The sequence below is a fragment of the Corvus cornix genome, chromosome 9, assembly GCF_000738735.6.
Source record: "Corvus cornix cornix isolate S_Up_H32 chromosome 9, ASM73873v5, whole genome shotgun sequence".
Lineage (NCBI taxonomy): Eukaryota > Metazoa > Chordata > Aves > Passeriformes > Corvidae > Corvus > Corvus cornix.
In genome coordinates, this window is record NC_046339.1 from 1,135,768 (window position 1) to 1,157,182 (window position 21,415).

General features: G+C 51.3%; 2 protein-coding genes across 4 annotated transcripts in view; one reads left to right on the forward strand and one right to left on the reverse strand.

Moving 5' to 3' along the window:
• Window positions 1-15,613, forward strand: part of KCNAB1 (potassium voltage-gated channel subfamily A member regulatory beta subunit 1) — a 59,780-nt gene extending 44,167 nt beyond the window's left edge. For all 3 annotated transcript variants that reach the window (XM_039557113.1, XM_039557114.1, XM_039557115.1), the window contains exons 4-14: window positions 340-419; window positions 1,060-1,104; window positions 2,809-2,853; window positions 3,403-3,446; window positions 5,960-6,046; window positions 10,316-10,401; window positions 10,960-11,080; window positions 11,538-11,632; window positions 12,588-12,708; window positions 13,562-13,650; window positions 14,248-15,613. In XM_039557113.1, coding sequence (XP_039413047.1) covers window positions 340-419; window positions 1,060-1,104; window positions 2,809-2,853; window positions 3,403-3,446; window positions 5,960-6,046; window positions 10,316-10,401; window positions 10,960-11,080; window positions 11,538-11,632; window positions 12,588-12,708; window positions 13,562-13,650; window positions 14,248-14,337 — 903 coding nt within the window. In that variant the 3' untranslated portion in view covers window positions 14,338-15,613. The remainder of the gene's footprint in view (window positions 1-339; window positions 420-1,059; window positions 1,105-2,808; window positions 2,854-3,402; window positions 3,447-5,959; window positions 6,047-10,315; window positions 10,402-10,959; window positions 11,081-11,537; window positions 11,633-12,587; window positions 12,709-13,561; window positions 13,651-14,247) is intronic.
• Window positions 15,614-17,966: 2,353 nt separating this feature from the next.
• Window positions 17,967-21,412, reverse strand: SSR3 (signal sequence receptor subunit 3). The gene is made up of 5 exons (XM_039557179.1): window positions 21,162-21,412; window positions 20,318-20,444; window positions 19,743-19,841; window positions 19,105-19,236; window positions 17,967-18,466 (listed from the first exon to the last, which is right to left on the reverse strand). Exons 1-5 carry the CDS (start codon window positions 21,298-21,300, stop codon window positions 18,400-18,402), a joined length of 564 nt encoding a protein of 187 aa, XP_039413113.1. The 5' UTR covers window positions 21,301-21,412; the 3' UTR covers window positions 17,967-18,399.
• Between the last annotated feature and the right edge of the window lie 3 nt (window positions 21,413-21,415).

Genomic DNA, 21,415 nt, shown 5'->3' on the forward strand with positions numbered 1-21,415 from the left:
TGGCAGGCAGCCAAAAGAACATTAAACTCCCCCCATTCTGTGTTAAACTCGAGATTTGCAGAGTATCTCCTGTAACCCTATTAAATTCTTGGCTGCCTTCCTGATAGAAAGCTCCTGTGAGAGGAGATTAATTCCTGCCAGGCTGGGTCCAAGGCAGGTTGATGTAAATCCGTGTTTTGGTGTCTCTCTGCCCCTGTCAGAGGCATCCCCTGGTCAGGGGCTGTCACAGCCCTCCCGGCTGTGCTGAAGCCTGCTGTGGGCTTTTCCTGGTGTGGGATTTTCGCTGCTGGCTCAGGCTGTGGTTGGTCACCCCTCACCTGTCCATCCCTGCCTCCCCAGGTGGCCGAGCAGCTGATGACCATCGCCTACGAGAGCGGCGTGAACCTGTTCGACACGGCCGAGGTGTACGCGGCCGGCAAGTGAGTGACCACTGCCCTCAGGGCAGGGCTGTGCTTGGAAAGGGCTGGGAGAGCTGGTTCCACCCTCCCCGCCAGCGACCTGGGCTTCCCTGGGGTCTCTGCTCCCCCCTCCTGATGGAGTGGGCTCTTGGAAAGCCACTTATCCCTGGGTGGGACAGGAAAACCTTTGTATTTGGAGCACTCATAAAATAAATTAATCCAAAGCCTCTTGTACCCAGCAAAGGCTGGAGTGCAACACTCGTGCCACTTGCTGTTGGCACAGGGAGAAAAATACCCTGAATAAATGAAAATTCAGCGCAGATCTTAATGGTGATGGATGGCCAGGGGCTGTGGCAGCTCCAGGCACGGATCCCAGCGGAGCTGCAGCTCTTAGAGCCGCTGTGGGATGGGGAGAGCACGGTCCTGATAAGCGTGGCTGGGGTGGTTCACAGGGCTCAGCCTGAAAGCTGGGCTGGGACACCGAGCCCCGCTGTGGGAGTGGAGCGGGCTCTGGGAAGGGGCACTGGGGGTCAAGAGGCTTTGGGCTGGAGGATGGGATCTGTCCCAGCTGGGGCTCACTCTCACTGGGGAGGCCGGGCTGGGTGGTGGCCGTGGCGCTGAGCATCCTCTGCCTCCCTCACGCCGGGCTCTTCCTGCGCAGGGCCGAGGTCATCCTGGGGAACATCCTGAAGAAGAAGGGCTGGAGGTACTGTATGGCATTCCCTGCCCCCTGACGAGCGGCACCCCTTGGCTTAGGGCAGTTCCCCTGGATTGGAAGGATTTCCCGCGTTGGGTGCTGCTGGCCCAGGCAGCTCGTGGGTGCTGCCGTGGTCCCTCAGGAGCAGCCACACCTTCCCAGGGCCAAAGCAAACGGCTGCCCTGGATTTCTGGGTGTGCACAGTGACTCCATGAGGCTCTGACCACCCCCTGGGGCCACCGTGTCTCAGTTGGACCCCTTGGGAGTGTGTCCATCCCCTTGGGAGTGCGTCCATCCCCCTTGGGAGTGTGTCCATCCCCTTGGGAGTGTGTCCATCCCCCTTAGGAGTGTGTCCATCCCCCTTGGGAGTGTGTCCATCCCCTTGGGAGTGTGTCCATCCCCCTTAGGAGTGTGTCCATCCCCTTGGGAGTGTGTCCATCCCCCTTAGGAGTGTGTCCATCCCCTTGGGAGTGTGTCCATCCCCTTGGGAGTGTGTCCATCCCCCTTTGGGAGTGTGTCCATCCCCCTTGGGAGTGTGTCCATCCCCTTAGGAGTGTGTCCATCCCCTTGGGAGTGTGTCCATCCCCCTTAGGAGTGTGTCCATCCCCCTTAGGAGTGTGTCCATCCCCTCTCCCTGTGGGAGGTGGCTGATGGGTGCTGGCACCTTATCCCTGCTGGGAATGTTGTGGATTAGGGATGCAAAGCTGTGACGGGCCTTCATCTCGGGCAGCCTGGGAGGAGATGATACCTCCTTGAAATGATGCACATTAGCATACCTTGTGGAGTTTTCAGAGATTTACATAATCTTTAAAGGCCTCCTGTGTGGGCTGTAGCCAGGTTCAGCTGAAGGGCGGTTCTAGCAGGGCTCTCTCCAAAGCCAGCATCCCTGTCTTAGGGGGGTGATTGATTATTTGGTAAGAAATATTCTGGATGAGGTGGAAGAAAAAAATTAAGAATTAAGTCAAATAAAAGCTGTGGAAATTGTGTTGTCTGTGTCTGGTGATGCAGCAAGGTAGCTGGAGGATGATAAGTCTTTGATTTGATATCATGTAGGAGTTCACAGATTAATTCAGATGTATTGCAGTCAAGTTTAATAACTCTGGGAATGCTGCATGGTAATGAGAAGCACTGGGCATGGACAGCAGGAGGGAATAGAGCTGCAGCCCTTGGATAAAGGTCTGGATGTTGCTCACTCAGTAATTAAAAATGTTTGGGGGTTTTGGTCACTTCACTTGGATTACCTTTGGTTTCTATCCCAGTGTCCAATCCGAACTTCCCCGACTCCATTTCACTCCATTTCCTTGTGCCCAAACTATTTATGAACATATTTTGCCAAAACACCTGCAGGATATTTCACTTTCCATCTTCTGAAGGAGCTAAAGCTAAAGATCCCCTCTGCTGCTTACACCACGTGGAGAGGGATAACTCCCTGTGCACAGTGGTGCCATTCCCTAATGCAGGTGGGAACTCCTGGGCTCTCAGTGACTGCAACGTTCACAATTCCTCCCCAAATCAGCACTGGAGTCAGTGTCTCCTCAATTTCACAGCTGCTCTTTCCAGTTTGAGCATTCCCAGCAGAAATCCTGCTCCCAGGTTTTAGCAGTTGCTAAGTGGGCACCATCCTGCTTGGTTATTTATTTTTATTATTATTATTATTATCATCATCATCATTATTTTTTAATAATAATATTACTTTTTCTGTTCTTTTTGCAGGAGGTCCAGTTTGGTGATAACCACAAAGCTGTACTGGGGTGGCAAGTAAGTGTGACAGTCACTTGTCGTGGTGTTTGCTGCTCCAGCCCTACAGCCAGGGCAGGTTAACAGCACCTGGGGATGCTTTGCTGCTGTCACTGTGTTTCTGGTTTTTTGCCAAGTGTTTTAAGGAGAGGAGAAGGCTCCAGGGAGAGCTCAGAGCCCCTTGCAGGGCCTAAAGGGACTCCAGGAGAGCTGCAGAGGGACTGGGGCCAAGGATGGAGGGACAGGACACAGGGAATGGCTTCCCAGTGCCAGAGGGCAGGGCTGGATGGGAGATTGGGAAGGAATTGTTCCCTGGGAGGGTGGGCAGGCCCTGGATCCCTGGCAGTGCCCAAGGCCAGGCTGGACATTGGGGCTTGGAGCAGCCTGGGACAGTGGGAGGTGTCCCTGCCATGGCAGGGGTGGGAATGGATGAGCTTTAAGGTTCTTCCCAACCCAGCCAGTCTGTGATTCTGTAATTTTGGGGATGTTTAAATCAGAACACAAATTAGTGCTCCCAAGCTGTTGGCACCTCTGGCATCTCCCAGCCGTGTTCCTGTTCTTCCCTTGCAGAGCTGAGACCGAGAGAGGCCTTTCCAGAAAACACATCATTGAAGGTACCTGGGCTCGGGGTCCGGCCGTGCCAGGGGCTCAGGCTGGCCATGGGGTGGGATGTGTCCAGCTGGATCCCAGAGCAGTGCTCTCCCGTGAGCTGGGGCTCTTTGATCCCGCTGCTGCCTGTGCCAGTCCCACGGGGGCCATTCCCAAACTCGGCTGTGAGGTGCCCAAAAGGACCAAAGGATCGTTCTGGCTCCCCTCAAAAAGTGTGAGCAGATGGATTGCACTAAAAGCCCCCCAACGTGCCATGCTGACCGTGGGGTTTGCTGGGGGAAGCTCTCTCTGCACATCCCCAGCCATGGCCAGGGGTGCCTGGGCTCCCTTTGGAGCTGGGAGGGACGAGGATGAGGATGTGGGCATGATGTCAGCCTGCAGAAATAGCCTCTGGAGGGGTGCCAGGCCCCAGCTGGCACGGCTGAGGTTTGCTCTGGTGCTGTTCCTGCTCAAGTGCTCGGTTTTGCTGCCCATTCCTCACCTGGCTCCGTGGATCCGCGTCCCACCTAGCGCTGCCTCACTCATCCCTCGGGGCTTATTCACCCAAACCCCTGCTCCTCCTCTCCTTCCCAGCACTTTTTTTTGTCCTTTTGGATGTGTTGCTGCAGGAGAGGGAGGAGAGTGCGAACACTGTGTTCTATTTATCCACATACAAAACCTTGTCCGTGCCTGCCTGGGGCGTACCCAGAGCTGGCTCTGCGGGGCTCTGCCAGGCCAGGCCTCCGGGCACGGCTGCAGCACACAGGCGGAGCAGTGCCCGTTCCTGTGGAATTAAGGATCACATCCAGGATCAGCAGTGTCAGCTGTGACCTTGTCCCTGAGAGAGGAGCCAGCCTGGGCTGGCTGCCCGCGGCGCTGGAGCGGAAGCATCCTGCAGCACAGGGCTGGGGCTGTTCTCTGCAGGAATCGTGGGGGAACCAGTCTGGGGGTGGGAAATGCTGTGGAGGAGCATTCCAGGGGTGTCCAGCTCCCAGAAGGGCAGTGACAGGTCCCTGGGGAGGACTTGTCCCCCACCTGCTTTGCTGTGTGACCCATTTGTGCCTTCTGCCACCACGGGATGTGCAGAACCTCTGCTGTTTGGGGACTTGGATGAAATCCTCCGGGTCAAGGTCCATGGAGGAGCCCAGGGCAGCAGCTCCTCCTTTCAGGGTGCTGCCCACCTGGAAAATGCAGAGCTGAACCCCAGGGGAGCCCCAAGGCAGTGCCCAGGTCAGGTGGGATCAGTACAGGGGAGAGCAGCCCCTCTCTGGGGTGCAGGTTTGGCTCCTTCCGTCCTCCTTCCTGCTCCTGGCGAGGAGCATCCCTGCAGCAGGGGCCGTTTTCCCTCACAGTGACCAGCTGGGATTGCCCTGGAGAGTTTTATCTTGGAGTGTTTGCAGGATCCAGCTGTGTTGGGATGTGACTTTCCCAGTAAGGTAATGCTGGAGGAAGTTTTTCTTGTAGCATATTTTGTTGAACTTTCATCTAAATAAGCCTCAGTGAGGCGGTGGCACTAAAGGTGCTCAGGGAGGTGGCAGATGTGTCACAGGCACTCCAAAACCACCCATTTTCCATTTCTTGTGGAGCTACTTCAGGAAATGACAGAAAAGCACTGGCAGCAGTTGGGATAATTTCACAGAACACCCTGCAAACAACATTAAGGTCAATGGTAGATATTTTATATATGTATATGTATTTATATCTATCTGAGTGAGAGAGAGGATTTCTAACAGTTATTTTCTACAAATCTTCCCAAGAACAAAATGTTTTTATGAGTATGCATGAAGAATGAGTCAAAATAGAGCAGGCTGAAAATGTTTGCTGAATTTTGAGATGGATAAAATGCCCATCCTCTGCTCGCCCTCTCTCATACACTCATCCATAGACACATAAATATATCTGTAGGGGTTTGATGCCATCTCCCATCAGATCCCCACAGGAAGGCTCTCAAAACCTGGCCATTCATGGACTGAGCTGCAAAGGGCCTTGGCTTGCTCTGCCCAAGTCTGTCTGCAGTGCAGGTGGGCGCAGCTCACTCACCCTGACAAGGTAAAGCCCTCCCTGGTGCTTTACCTGCTCTTCCTAAGGCCCCGACCCCAGTGCCACCATCCTTCCCTCTGGGATTGCATCTCTGGAATGTCCCCCTGGGGCTGGGCGTCAGGAGCTGGGACTGGAGCATGAAAGGCTCTGTGGCAAAATTCAGATTGAATTAACTGCCAGAATAGTCCCTGGCAGCTGCTTCTGCACGCTTGGTAACCAGGGGCTGGTCAGCCCAGATCCTGGGAATTCTGAAATAAAGCACCTTCTTGTGGAAGGAGGGGCTCTGCATGTGGCCAGATTGGTGCTTTCTTCTTCATATGGCAGCAGGACACGGGACAACGTTATTCAGCATCCCTCTCATATCCTAAGTGGTTGTGTGTGTGTATATCTATAAATATGTATATTTAAATACACCAAGCTGTATTTGAGTCCCATCTTGGCTCCGTTCCGTGCCTCCCTCTGACCCTGCCTGTCCTTGTCTCTGCTTTCCCATTCCCAGGGCTGAAGGCTTCTCTCCAGAGGCTGCAGCTGGAATATGTGGACGTGGTCTTTGCCAACCGGCCGGACAACAACACCCCCATGGAAGGTTGGTGCGAGCTGCAGTTAAACGTTTCAGCGTGCCTGATCCCGGCTTAAGGGCTTAGACTGAGGAGGGCAGGAGATGGAAAACAGTTTGTAATTAAATGTTCAGGTGGGGCAGTTTAAACATGAAATATCTCATTTGTGGTGTCCTGTTCATGGAAGGTGTCCCTGCCCACAGCAGAGGGCTGGAATTAGATGTTATTTTAGGTTCCTCCCAGCCCATTCCAAGTTTCTATGTCTTCCCTGCCACGACATGAATTTGTATGTTTGGGAAGGAAATGGAAGTTTCCTTTATGTCTCAGGAGTGGCTTTAAGGTTTGGAGTCTTTCCTTTCCCTGATTCCTTCAGCTGCAGTGGATTTGTGTTTGGATTTAAGGCAGGTGTCCCTGTCAGATGGCTGCAGGAGCTGCCGTGGATGGTCCATGAGAATCAAACAGACCTGGAGCTCCATGTCAGGAATCCTGGCACCCATTTCCTTGCTGTGCCACCCAGGGTGACCTGTGGGTGCCACCCAGTGCCAGCAGCTGCGGGTTAGGGACCAGCCTGGGATTTTAGGAGCAGTGCAGCTTCCTCAGGAGCTGTGGAGGTCGAGGAAGATGCCATGTTGTGTCTGAGAGGGAGGAGTGCCCTCTCTGCTCAGTCACTTGTCACTGAGCGGTGTGGATGGGTTTCCCATGCCCACAGCACAGCTGATCCCGCGTTCCCAGCATTGCAGGCACCGCGGATCCCGCTGGCAGCGCCGGCCCTGGCAGCCAGGCACGGCTGTGGTGCTCGGTGAGGCTCGAGCAGGGTGAAAAAAGGGACATTTTTGTTATGAATGGCGTGGTGGAGATGCTTCCCATGTTCTTCCTGCCTTTTTTATGGTTCACCTACTAAGCCACTTCCATCCCAGAGCATCTGCTGGGCCATCTGTCGGTGCTGTGCTGCCTTCCCGAGCCACTCCATCCCGGCTCAGCACCACACACGCCTCAGCTTCTCCCACAAGGGAGTCATGGAGCGGCTTGGCTTCGAAGGCACTTTTAAAGTTCATCTCATTCCAGCCCCCCTGCCATGGGCAGGGACGGCTTCCACCATCCCAGGCTGCTCCAAGCCCCGTCCAGCCTGGCCTGGGACGCTGCCAGGGATCCAGGGGCAGCCACTCCTGAAGGAGAAGGTGACTTTAAAATGTTCCCTACTTGTGGCAGCACCTGTGGGCCCTGCTGGAGCAGCCAGCTTGTTGTGTGCAGGGGGGCACAACCAAATCAAAACCTGGCACGGTCCTGTTTGTTTTCCCTGCTTGCTGCTCGTGGGGTTTCTGCCCTGTCCCTCAGACTCCTCCCTCTGCTGCCAAGTGCCCATGGGCAGCAGCAGCAAGGAGCAGCTTTTACAGATCCTTCTCTGCTCCACCCCAGCCAGAGCAGATCCCTTCTCTCCCCAGGCTGTCCAGGCTCAGTTCCTCCCCTGGGGAACGGAGCAGACGAGCATTCCATGGGGATTTCTGTGCTGTCAGTGACTCAGGGCACCTGGCAAAGCTGCTTAACCTAAACCCCCGAAATGTATTTACTGTTCTTAAAGGCCTCAGAGCAAATTAAAACAGTTTTCCATTGTAAAAGCAATGGGTGTTGGAGTCAGGGAGCAGCTGGAGAGGAGCACCTTGGGAAGCTCGTTGCAGGTGGGTCTGGCCGTGTCCCCCATGCCCCGGAGCCGGGCTGGGATCTGCCAGGCAGGGGGGATGAGGGGTGAGGGGCTGCCCATCCTCACTGGGACCAGGTCGGCTGCGTGTGGGATGTCCCTGCCATCCTCTGCCACCACACAGTCCCCTCGGTCAGGGACGTTGGGGGACGGATGATGGGAAGGATCCGTCCTCTCCAGAATTCCCGTGTGTTTCGTGCCTTGTTACTCGGGCTGAAGATCTCATCCCCCAGCTGTGCAAGCAGATGCTTTTTCTTCATCCCAAGGGCCTTTTTCAGGAGTGCAGCTGGAAAGGAGGGTCCCTGGAGTCCCCTAGTGTGACCCCCATTGTCACAGTGCCAGGTGCCCACAGTGTATCCAGCACCCAGGCACAGCCCTGGCACGCAGGGAGGGAAGGTGACAGTGTTCCTACCAGGGAACCTTAAGCTACTTCAAAGTTATCATTATTATCATGCTGCCAGGGGCTGTTATTTGGGATTTGAAGCATTGATCTATATTTAAGAAAAAAAATCTCCTGTTCTTAAGTGCTGCCTTTTGGGCATCCAGCTGGCAGGACAAGAGATCCGGGCGTGTGCTCTTCCCGAATCCCATCGCCGTCCCGGCTCTGTAAACGAAAGGAGATATATATATATATATTTATATACATTTTCTGCATTGACTTGGGTGTTTTTTGTTTTTTTTTTTTTGAAAGGAGTAGAGGTGGGAGAAACGAAAACAACCACAGGCTGAGATGTGTAAGAGGCGTGTGACGAAATGTTTTTCAAAACTCTGAAATGGTGGCAGGGCAAAAATAGAAAACTAACCCAGGGAAAAGCTGCTGAGGAGAGAGGGAGGGAGGAAGGGAAGGATCACTTACAGGCTTAGACTGATGGTGGTAGGAAATGAAAAACAATTTTTAATTAAATATTCAGATGGGGAAGCTTGAAATAGCTCATCAGTTGTATCCTGGAGCCCTGGTCAGGTGGAAGGTGTCCCTGCCCATGGCAAGAGCTTGGCAGTAGGTGCTCTTTAAGGTCCTTTACCACCCCAACCAGTCTTTGATTCTATGTTTACCCTTCAGTGAAATGCATTTATATATTTTTGTGAAGAAATGGAAGTTTCCTTTACATCCCAGTGCTGGCTTTAATGCTGCCTGGGGTTTTTATTTCCTTTCCCTCATTCCCTCGGATAAAGTGGATTTGTGTTTGGGTTTAAGGCAGGTCTGTGTGTCAAACGAATCCCAGCCCTGCAGGTTATAAATGGAGCCTTCACTCTCAGAGCTGCCTGTCAGTGCCTGCAGAAGGATTCACAGCAACGCCCAGATTGGCACCGAACCCTCCTCGCTGCCGAGCTCCTGCTTTTGCCTTTCCAGAAGTAGGACGAGAATCCTGCCGGTGTGAAAGGCAGCGTGTCTCAATCTGCCTGGAGTCCCTATCCCAGTGGGAGCAGAGGGGTTCTCTGGGCACTGCAGAGGGGTTCTCTGGGCACTGCAGGCTCCAGGGCAGCCCCTCCAGAGGGGTTTGGGGTGGCCAGAGTTACAGGAGTCGGTGGGGAGTGTCAGGTCCTTGACTCTCCCATGGGAAGAGCACATGGACATGTGGCAGTGCCCGCTGACTACGAGGTGCCATGGGCAGCAGTGCCCCAGAACTGTTTTCTTTTGCTTCTCAGAGTGAGTTTAGCCCATTTTTCCCATTTTGTGGGCAGTGGCTGGGGTTGTGTCTGTGCTGCAACCCTGTCAGAAATAGGCATTTGTTACCACAGCCAGGGCAGTGGTTCTGGCTCGTGGCTGCTCCTGGGGACTGTGACACAGGGCAGGGATGGACGGGATATTGGTAAGGAATCCTTCCCTGGGAGGGTGGGCAGGCCCTGGCACAGGGTGCCCAGAGCAGCTGGGGCTGCCCCTGGATCCCTGGCAGTGCCCAAGGCCAGGTTGGACATTGGGGCTTGGAGCAGCCTGGGACAGTGGGAGGTGTCCCTGCCCATGACAGGGGTGGCACAGATGGGGTTTAACATCCCTTCCAACCCAAACCAGCCTGGGATTTTTTTAAACTAAAGTGTGAGGGTTTTTCACCCCCAGGCAGGCAGGGCTGCTCAGCAGAGGTCTGAGGGATGAAATCCAAGATCCTGTCCTGGTGTGTGTAGCCTTGCAAGCTTCCATGCACTGCTGTGCTGGGTTTTGCAGAGGTGACACCAGAGGGTGACAGGGCCCTTGGTGGAGTGGGGTTCAATCACCCATTTTTGCAGGTTTGTCCCCAGTATTCCTGGTGAAAAGAAGCAGACCCAGACATGTGCTTTCAGGAAGAAAATTTTGAAATAAATAGAATTTATTTTGAAGTTTATTTTTCCACTGTGCTGCCCTCTTGTGTTCCGTTTCGAAAGATGTTCTCCTAAGGCTGTGGTAGGCAAGAGCCAGGTGGGAAAAGCACTTTTTAACCAGCTGCAGGGTCAATGTCTTGACGTTTGCACTGAAAATGCTTTTCCAGCCACACCTGGGCAGGAGTGCACAGCAGGAGCCGTGTTCAGGGCTCAGGGTTGTCAGCGTGTGTGGCGTTTGGAAGTGGATTTGGTGCTGGAAACGTGGCCTCTGGGCACTCCTCACACCCCTTGTTCTGCCTTCCTTCAGAAATCGTGCGGGCGATGACGCACGTGATAAACCAGGGCATGGCCATGTACTGGGGCACGTCCCGCTGGAGCGCCATGGAGATCATGGTAAGGGCTGGGATCATGGTAAGGGCTGCCATGGGGTGATCATGGTAAGGGCTGCCATGGGGTGATCGTGGTAAGGGCTCACATGGGGATCGTGGTAAGGGCTCACATGGGGATCCCTGGGCACGCTGGGGTCTCACTCTGTCCAGTGCTTCCACCTCAAATAATATAGAAACCTGTCCCAGAATGAGCCCAATGCTAATTAGCAGAAGATGGGCTGATGTTTGGGGGTTTGGGTGGTTAATTTGGGTCTGTGTCATTCTGGTTTGACTGAAGTCAAGTCCTTCAGTTTGATGTCAGTGCTCATGGCCAACCTGGCCCATGGAAGGGGTCCCTGCCCACGGCAGGGGGTGGAATGAGACAGGCTTTAACGTCTCACACCAGGCTGTGATTCCAGGAGATGCCAGGTTTGCAGCATCCTGATGGTCCCCGCTTCCCCTGCCAAGGGACAGCAAGACTTGCCTTGGCCATCTCCTGCACACTCAGAGAACATTGCCTGGTGCATCCTGCAGGATATTTTCATTTACTGAAGTGTTTCATCCATGGGTTTCTCCTCTGCAGGAAGCCTACTCCGTGGCCAGGCAGTTTAACATGATCCCACCCGTGTGCGAACAGGCCGAGTATCATCTGTTCCAAAGGGAGAAGGTGGAGGTGCAGCTGCCAGAATTGTATCACAAAATCGGTGAGTCTGAGCCTGCTGTGCCTTCTGGCTCGGGCATTCCCAGAAAGGAATGGACAGCAGGGTGACCTAGGGCTCCAGGTGGGACCAATGACAAAGCCACGTCTCTATCTAGTGACCTAAAAGAAAAACCAGCTTACTGTGCCTCTGATAAAGAAGTATTGCTTAATATCATATATTAATAAATAAAGTATATTAATAAACATATTAAGTATTAATTGTCTTGGCTGCTCCTTACTCTCTGAGATTCCTGTGGCCCATTAAGTAAAATAAATCCTTAATACCCTTAAGGGCATCAGCAGCATCTTCCTGAACACCAACTGAGCGTTGCTGCCAGTGGCAACAGAAACAAGATGCAATTGTTTGTTTTTGTTTTAGTTTTTAGCTGAAAGGCATATTTTTGCTACAAGTGTGATTTGCCCCACTCCCCTAAAATCCCCTCTTTCTGTTTCCTCTGCAGGGGTGGGAGCGATGACGTGGTCTCCCCTGGCCTGTGGGATCATCTCAGGGAAATACGGCAACGGGGTCCCTGAAAGCTCAAGGGCTTCACTCAAGGTATTTCTTGTGGATGTTTGAGTTGTGCTGCTTTTGTGAGGGCAGGAAAATAACAAAGGGGAAAGGGCTCCCTCGTGAGAAGGCCGGGCTGCGTATTGATGGATCAGCTCGGTTTCTCTGGCAACCACACTCCACAGAGCAGGAGAATCTGGGTTAGAACGAGCTCAGGCTCCCCACGCAGCGAGCTGAAGGCTGAGAGGGGTTTGGGGCAGGGTTGGGGCTGGAGCCAGGACTGGGGGCTGCACGTGGATGCTGGATGCTGGCACCACCCTGCACTGATGGGCATCACCGAGGAGGAGACACCAGCCAGGGGCTCTGTGGCGCTCCAGGCCCCTCGCTGATGTTAATCCTGGAATCGTTAAGGTTGGAAAAGACCTCCAAGGTCACGGAGTCCAACCATGAATGGATGCAGCTGCTGCCACTTCAGCCCCCCGAACCACGAAGGTCAAACAGACTTGGACATCAATTTCCTGGGCACCAGCCTAGGGCATGGGCGTGCTCAGCCCCCCAGCATCCCCCCAGTGATCCCAGCATGCCTCCACAGAATCCCCCCTGAGACAAGGGCAAGCCCACTGAAGACCCATGGGCTGCTGGGGGCTGCCCTCTCTAACAGGTTTGGGCATTCTGGTGTCACCACAGCTTGGTTTCTCCACAGTTATCCTGATTTTATTCTTATTGGGGGTTATGGGGTCCAAAAAGAAAACTGAGGAGATTCCAGGTTCTGGAGTGAGAATAAAACCAGAGAGCTGAGGACAATAGGAGACATTCTGGCCCTGCCCTAATTGCTTTGGGCAGCCCAGCTTTGTGTCACTCAGCCTCCGCGACCTTCTGGGTTGGACGTGGCTTTTCAAGTGCTGCTATTTATATATTTATAGACTGTAATTATAAATTGCCCTAAACTTCCCATTTCGGAGGATGAAAGCTGACAGCCCGATGTGCTGTGATTGCTCTGCAGTGCTACCAGTGGCTGAAGGAGAAGATCATCAGCGAGGAGGGCAGGAAGCAGCAGGGGAAGCTGAAGGACCTGTCCCCCATCGCTGAGCGCCTCGGCTGCACGCTGCCACAGCTGGCTGTTGGTGGGTCCCTGCACAGCTCCAGGGCTGCTCCCGTCCCTCTTCAGGGGTCAGGGCTGGCTTGGGAAAGGCTAACACAGAAAAGGTCTTTTCTTTCCATCATGGTTTGGTCTGGGCCTGTAGCTAGAGATGTGCTTGCTATTTAAAATGTGTAAATCATTATTTATCCTGCAGTGGTTTGGTTTAGAAGGAACTTAAATCTCATCCAGTGCCACCCCCTGCCATGGACAGGGACACCTTCCAATAGCCCAGGTTGTTCCAAACCCCTCCAACCTGGCCTGGGACACTCCCAGCTTCTCTGGGTAACAATTACTTAAAGCAGGATTGCTTCCAGCAGCAGCAGCAGGCTGTGACTGCAGGGTCCGAGTATCTTGGGCATCCGCAGGGTTCCCACCTCCCTGATTGCCTGGACACTGCCTCCCCCGATGAAGCCATCACCTTTGGGGTGCTGGGCTGGCAGACAAGAGAGTGCTGTGCAAAATGGGTTTTGGAGTTTTTTTCTAATAATTATCTTTATGCTGCTGAGAGCTGAGGCTGGAAAATACCAGGTGTCTGTCAGAAAGGTGATCTCTGGCTCCACAGCCCAGCAGTGAATCTTTGTGATTCGTGATCGGGAACAACCAAACCCCACAACGGTGAGAAGCGCTGGGGCAGGCACCAGGCTCAGGTGGGATCCTGGAAGGTCTGTGGGGTTTGTTATCTGATCCCTGCATCTTCCTCCTGGTAGGTGAGAGGAGCAAAGCTGAGACAGATAATGTGATTATTTCCAAGCAGAGGCTCTGTCAAACAGTGGGGTCTGGAGCGAGGCTGTGTTGTTCCATCTCTGTTCCTGACCCCGCTGTGCCTTTATTCCCAGCATGGTGCCTGAGGAACGAGGGGGTGAGCTCTGTCCTTCTGGGATCCTCCAACCCCGAGCAGCTGATCGAGAACCTCGGAGCCATACAGGTGAGTGCAGGGGGGGTGGCACCTCCGTGGAGGGCGTGAGCCCTGCTCAGCTCCCTGGGGGACAGCACCAGACCTCAGCACCCTCCTTCCCTCAACAGTGGGAGCACTTGGGATTTTGTCTCCCAGCTCTGTTCGTGCCCCTTCATCAGGCACATCTCTGGTGTCACCATGACTTGGCACCTCTTGGGGTCATTGCAGACAAATCCAGTGACACCAGGGTGGCATCAGCAGCTTTCATGTATCTGAAAATGCAGGTGATTCCAGGCCATGTTGTGACAGAGTCTGTGCTGTCACATGTCACCTGCACTCCCTTTATTATTCCCTGTGGTTTTTCACAACCAGAGCTTCCTCTGCTGTTCTTGCCACCAGCTCGTGTCCCACTGCAACCAAGCAATATTCCACACAGAAAGCTGAGAGGCTTTGCTGTGATTCTCTCACTGAGTAAAGACACTCCAGTGTTTTTTCCTTCAAGGGAGAAAGTTATTAGGTGAATGTTTAATATCTGTCACACAAAAACCCCAGAGGAAATGTACTTTGATAAAATTGAGGTTTCATTTTGGAATGATCTCGATTAAACATCGCTTTCTTCCACCCCAGGTCCTTCCAAAGATGACATCCCATATTGTAAATGAAATAGATAATATCCTGGGCAACAAGCCCTACAGCAAGAAGGACTACAGATCCTAATGCAATGCATGAGTTTCCTGGACTGCATGGTTTAGAAGTGCTCTGTACTCCAGTACAGCCCCGAATTACTCTCATGAGAATCATTCAGCACTTGCTGCTCGGTGTCTACTGTCACTGGATCCTTCGAGATGTGTGCTCTTGCTACTACTCTGCAGTGAATTTAAAAGCACAGTTGATCTCTCTTCTAACCAAGAATAACCTTGTATTTTCTTACCTTCTTGACCGAGTTCATTAATTTTTACTTTACTCTTTGCACCTCATGCTTGTGCTGTGACAAACACTTGTAAAGCAAAAAAAGACATAATTTATAACCTTCAGGTACTTGGTAATTAAAGAAGGATGTACAGATCTATTTTTTCAATGAAGAAAAGCCAGATACAACTTCAGGTTTTAATAAAACCATGTTTGGGAAATCTCAACCATAAAGTTTCTTCAGGTTAACAGATGGAAGGGGCAAGCTCAAACTCTGCTTTTTTACGTTGAATATAAGCTCTAGGATTTCTTTGTAGTTGAATAAAGGCTGTAAGACAGGGAACTAGTTAGGAATTAAGATAGTTCAGCTCCTAATTACGCAGCTCTTGCAGCTGTGGAGTGCTCCTGGGCAGTGTCAGGAAGCCCAAACACGCATGTCAGGTTACTGAACACAACAGCTCTGCAAAGCTCTACTTCTCCATAAACCTTAAACCAAGAAAGCCATGATTAAATACTGGGTTTTGCATCTATAGAAACCTGCCTCTACTTCTGCCTGCTTGTAGACAGAGCTACTGCAAATTTCAATATTCAGGAGCTTTTAAGGATATAGATACTATAAATATATATAATATATAGCTGCTGAGAGCTGCAGGAACAATCAGGTACGTACTTCAAAAGGCTACACCTGCTTTCACCTGGTTTGGAACCAGGGATAAGTAAGTGCACAGACACATTTTAAACAGATTTTTGTGAGCATTTACAGGAGTTGACAGGAAGAATTTCCATCTTAATTTGCCCAGCTCAAGACCCACGTTGTATCTTCCCATGGATTTGCTCTGCATGATTTCAGTCTGTATTTCTCCCATCCCTGCTGGGATACAGCTCTGTACAGTATTTGTAGGACCCTTGTACTCCCCTCCCCCCCTGCAGCGCTCACCTGGGCCGGTTGAGCAGCTCCCCACACCCGAGTGGTCTCCTCCTGTATTTGAAGCTGTGGTGTGTGTACATGACTCCTGCTGTACATGAGAAATGCAGTCTGACTGGAATTCTGCTTGGACACAATAAAAGCATTTTGTGCATCTACCCTGAGAGCTGCAGACCTGTTACTGACACCAGAGCTGCTCTGGGCCAGCAGGGGTTTCTGCTGAGGATGGGGGGTTGTTCCCCAGGGCAGCATTCCAGCTGTGCCCAGGAGGGGCGAGGGCCGGTGCCGAGGCAGCAGGGACAGGAGGGAGCTGGGCTGGCTCTCTCCTGGGACAAGGTGCTGCTGGAAGTCAGTCCCCAAGGAGCACACACATCCTAGATAAGGTCTGTCCTGGCCTGAAGCTGAGGGGGGCAGGGTTGGATGGGATATTGGGAAGGAATTGTTCCCTGGGAGGGTGGGCAGGCCCTGGCACAGGGTGCCCAGAGCAGCTGGGGCTGCCCCTGGATCCCTGGCAGTGCCCAAGGCCAGGTTGGACATTGGGGCTGGGAGCAGCCTGGGACAGTGGGAGGTGTCCCTGCCTGTGGCAGGGGTGGCATTGGGTGGGCTTTAAGGTCCCTTCCAAGCCAAACTATTCTGTGATTTGGCCTGAAATAAACCCAGTGCAGCTGTCCCCAGCCTCTTCAAGGTGACACTGGCCAGTCACAGCCAGCTGAGGAGGAGCCCACCTTCCCCTGCCCTGGGAACACCCCATGCTGCATTACCATTAGCTATTGTTAACTTTTACAAAAGCTTCAACCATTACACAGTTAACAGCTTTATTTAATATAATTATCCTCCCAGTAGCAGACTAATTCCTTTTCCTCCCTCTGGAGGTACAATTTAATGTTCTCTCTTCCCCTTCTCATGTACTTAGGAATCCAAGAATGTGTTAAAACTAGATCAATTCCCAACTTTTTCTTTAACAGAGGAGATGGCATTGTCCCTTACTTGGAGCAAGAGCTTCAGATTCTGAGGGCAGTGTGGGGCCAAGCAGCAGCCCAGCTTTAGCTTAACCCTCAGCATTAGACAAGAGAAATATCGTTTAGTATGTTATAGTGAATTTTTTATTTATAATTGCAGCTTGCAGTGGGGATTGCAAAGGAAAAACCAAACATCACCTCCAAAGAAATAAAAACAACTGAGAAAGTGAACAAAAATCCAAATGCCAACCAAAAAAAGCCCTGAACTTTTCTATGAAGGCTCAAGATTACTTTTTTTGCAGAACACAACCCACCCCACCCACCCACCTGCTTTTGTTTCAGGCTGTCAGTGCTCAATGTTCCCTCTCCAGGAAAATTCTGACACTCACTAAGCTCCAGGCCTCAGCAACTGTCAATACCAAAAAAAGCCCTAAAAGAAGATGAAAAGCAGTTAATAAAAGACTCAGTGAGCTGACAGTAATGGCAGAAGAAAGTGCTGCTTCCAAGCACTGCTCCAGACAGCAGATTTTCTGCAAAATACACCTGCTAGAGCCCTGCCAGGGCAGGCTGAGCCTCCCAACCCTGCCAGCAAAGTGAGTATAGCATGGGCCGTTCAAGGGTGTGAATTTCAGCCCTGGGGGTTCTGAGAGGAACACAGGAAAAACAGCAACATCCAAGTCCTGCTGCTTGCAGAGGAGCCAGCCTGGCTTTGTGTTGGGCTCTGGCTGTTTACAGATGGCTTTGTTAAAAATCTGCTTCATGTGTGCTAAGTACTTAGCCTAAAATCCATCAGTTATATCCCTTATAAGAAGTGAGGCCAAGGAAGGTGAAGCTGTCCAAGGCAGGCAGCAGCACTGTGCAAACGTCTCCTTCCAGTGGTGAACAGTCAGGCAGAAGGGATAAAGAGAAATCCATGCATTTTGAGAGAAAACAGTTAATTTAAAGAGTATTAAATGACCAGAAGTACTTGAATTTGTCAGAAATAGAGCCATTACTGTCTCCTGGTCTTCAGATTCTCCATTTTCCTCTACTGTCCATTAATCCTATTGAAGCCAAGATTAGCAGAGTAATTGTTACATTAAATCTGATTATAAACTTTCTCTTTCTTCCCTCTTCAGGATCCCAAGTCTGTCATGGCAGGATCTGTAACTGGAATTCCATTAATATCAGTAGAATTTGGCATTTAAGTGAACAGCTGCTCCAGTGATAGCCAGAAAAGAAGGCACAGGATTGTCTGATAAACCCGTTATTAAAAGCCAGCTAAAGCATTTTTCTTGAGCTGTGCAGGGAAACTGGCAGGGTTTTTAATTTATTTACCACTTTGAAGATGAATGAAAAAAATAAGTACATTCAAACCACTTCAAAAGTGTTTTTCTAAGAGATTTAGGTTTTGTCCTGACTCCAAGTTACTCAAAAATGAGGAGTGCTTCTAATGAATACAGTACCTCTGTTAGCTTGTACAAGTCTCCTCTCTTCTGGAAGCAGAAAGAGTTGACAAACCCAGATATGAAAATCCCCATTTTTTAAAAAACGAAGAATGAAAATACATGGAATTAAATGGCAAAAAAAGCTCCTTTTTATTACAACTTTTCAAGTTACAATGATAAAGGGATTGTCTCGTCTATGCCCAGTGAGTTTGGCTGAGGCCAGTCACCAAACTGCCAGGGGAATTCTGCTCCAGGCTGCAGGTACAGCTGTGTGAGCAGAGTCCCAGGGTGGAGCTGCAGCACCATCACTCCTCTGTGGTGATGTCTGCTCACAGCTCACACCCCATTCCCTCTCCTCGCTAAGTAAAAAAAAACCTGAATAACTCCAATATCGAATACCATGTAAAGATACCAAAAGTAAATATAATTCAACCAGTTTGGGTTCAAACCCTCCCCACATTTTCCTCATGCTAAAAGAAAAAATATTCCTATTCCACCCTTAGACATTTTCATGGCAGTTGAAGCCTCTCACAGGAAGAAACTGCTGTGGGTTTTCTGTCTACTTGGATCCTGTGGACAGCAGAGCAATGAGTCCTGAGGAAGCACTGATAGAAAGGATGTAGTTTCTGTAGGGAACAGGTTAAGGAATTGTCAAGATACTTCTTTGGTACAGAACACTGAGTAGGAGTTTTATGAAAAGGAAGGAATGGAAATGGTCTTTCTCTGTAGTTTTAAAACTGAATTATTGCAACATGAAACAGCTCACAATCAGGGCATGAAGTCACCTGCAGAATTAAGACACCTGTAAAGTTAAGCCTGTTCTCTCACAAGTTTTATAAATACAGCTTTTGAATTAACGGCCCTGTTGGCAATGCTAATTTCCTTCAGGAAATTTTAGTTGTGAAGTTACTGAAACTAAAGCATCCAGTCAGGTAAGAGCTCCAGGCAACCAACACTGACACAGTGTTTCTGCAGGAAACTGAGCTGTGTCCTCACTCCAGAGTCACAATGGGAATGGCAAAGCCAGGAGAATTTCTGTATATTGTCCAAGTAATATCCTAGGAACATCTCACGTCACATTTATGTGATTGGGAGACTTTTTTTTGGTAAACTCTTCTTTTTGTTACAACATTCTAAGCTGATGCACTACAATGAGCTGCACTGACCAACAGAGGAATGCCACAGCCCACAGGACAACTACAGCTAGTAGTGACAACTAAAAGGAGTGGGGCTGTGGGGGTTTTGGTGTGGGGATAAAGGATACACAGTGGGGTTGAAGTTCTTCAGCACAAAGAAGGAAGCAATGATGACCAGGACCAGAAAGAGGGTGTTGTTGTAGAAGATGGAGAAAGTTGTTGCTTCATAGTCTGCAACCTCATTTTTCTTCCACAGAATCCTAGGAGCAAGTGGAGATAAAATTTCTAATATATTCAAATCAATGGATACCACAGAATGCTGGAATGGTTTGGGTTGGGAGGAACCTTAAAGCCCAATCCCATTCCACCCCTGCCATGGGCAGGGACACCTTCCCCTATCGCAGGCTGCTCCAAGCCCTGTCCAAGCTGGCTGTGGACACTGCCAGGGACCCAGGACATGTCCTGGCACACCCACACTCTGAAGTGTGCAGTACTTCTCCTAGAAGACAGAGGGTTTGGCTCCAAAGCTCCCACCCCGCAGAGTCCCAATGGGGATCCCCTCTAACACCAAGTGCATCTGAGACCTTCCCCTAACAACTCGCCTCAAAAAGGCCTGAAGCTGAACCAAGAGCTACACTGCAGCTTCTGCTCACCACAATACAGAAAAAGCAGTGCCAAGCACAGTCCCTACTACCCCACTCAGAGCCTTGAAGAAGACATTTAAGGCAGTGCTACAACAACGGAGAGAAGAGGACAGAGAGATCACCTTTCATCCTTCTCCTTGCGGGACATCTTCCTGTTGTCCGCCTCGGACAGCTTGCGAGTCACCTCTTTGGAAACAGCATCTTCTCTTTTCTGGGCTACTCTGTAAGTAACACCACTCATGTTACACTTCAGAAACGTAAAAACCCCACAACCCAACCCTGAGATTACAGGAAGTTGTATTTTCAGTAAATAAATAATAAATAAAAAAAATATATAAAAAAATAATAAAACTTAGCCAATACATAAGTTCTGTCAAGGTGAAGGGACAAGAAGAAATAATAATAACAAGTACTAACAGTAATATAATTTACATATAGTAATATAATTCATAATTGAAACATAATTTGTGGTAATACCCCCTGAGCATGAAGGTGGATTTGCTGTATTACCGTACTCTTAGCTGACAAGATTTGATTATAATTACAAGGGAACAACAGAAACTAATTAGGAGATACTTCTGTGCAAAGTAATTTTTGGAGTCACATTTCAGGCATTCTTATTAATAAAAAATTATAGTAGTAAATTCTGGTTTTGTTAAATTATTAAATGATAAATTCAAACAAGCTCCAAACTTACTTGTGTTTGAGGACAAACTTGACGTTTTTATATGCAAAAGCCACAAGATAGGTACTGATGAGGGTCATGACGCTGTACAGGACTGCAGACTGAACAAGATCCATATGCCATATTCTCCAATAAAGCCCTTAAAAAAAGGAAGAATGGTATTTGAAGCGATTTCTCTCCAAGAAAAACACCCCTTTACTGGAGACCCATACTGAGATCTGAGCTCCGTAATTCCGCATTGGCTCTGCCAGACCAAAGCCAACTCCTCCAAAATCACCTGCGGGGCTTTCAACTGCATTGAAGGTACTCTGGAACGGGGAAATGAGCTTTGCGCGTGGCTGAAAGGGGCTTTGTGAGAGCACCGCGGCGCTGCTCCGGTGACACGTCAGTGCTGCCCCAGCGGCCGGGGACCGGCACCGCTGCCGGGCGGGACCCGACACGGCCGGAGCCAGGATCCCACAGGGCTCAGATCCAGGATCCCACAGGGCTCCGATCCAGGATCCCACAGGGCTCAGATCCAGGATCCCACAGGGCTCCGATCCAGGATCCCACAGGGCTCAGATCCAGGATCCCACAGGGCTCCGATCCAGGATCCCACAGGGCTCAGAACCAGGATCCCACAGGGCTCCGATCCAGGACAGACCCGCCTGCGGTGGGCTCGGAGCCGGGCGCGGCGCAGCAGCCCCGGGATCCGCCGCGGGCAGCGGGACAGAGCCCGCGGTGGGCGGTGGGGAGTCCTGATCCCCTCAGGGGCTGCTGATCCCCCTCTTCCAGGGTATTCTCCCCCCCCAGGGTTGCCGATCCCCCTCTCCCAGGATCTCCCCTCAGGACACGCCGCCCGCCCTCGCCCGCTCACAGATGGGGATGGCGGAGACGATGAAGGCGTTGCCGAAGAAGAGCGCGGAGGACTTGGCCGAGAGGTTGCGGCTGAAGTCCTGCAGCAGCAGATCCTCCTCGGACTGCTGCCGGCCGCCGGGGCCGCCCTTGGGAGCCATGGCGGGACAAGGCAGCGTCAGCGCGGGCCGAGCGGCTCCGGGTCAGGCGCCACGGGGCGGGGCGGGCCCGGCCGGCCGGGAGCGCTTCCGGAGCGCGGCCCTCCCTCAGCCCGGC

Excerpts from the sequence above, each read along its gene's own strand:
- SSR3 (XM_039557179.1), bottom strand. The coding sequence starts at position 21,300 with ATGGCTCCCAAGGGCGGCCCCGGCGGCCGGCAGCAGTCCGAGGAGGAT. Across the intron at positions 20,445-21,161 it reads CGTCTCCGCCATCCCCATCT|GGCTTTATTGGAGAATATGG; the intron begins GTGAGCGGGCGA and ends CCTTTTTTTAAG. Across the intron at positions 19,237-19,742 it reads CGCAAGGAGAAGGATGAAAG|GATTCTGTGGAAGAAAAATG; the intron begins GTGATCTCTCTG and ends ACTTGCTCCTAG.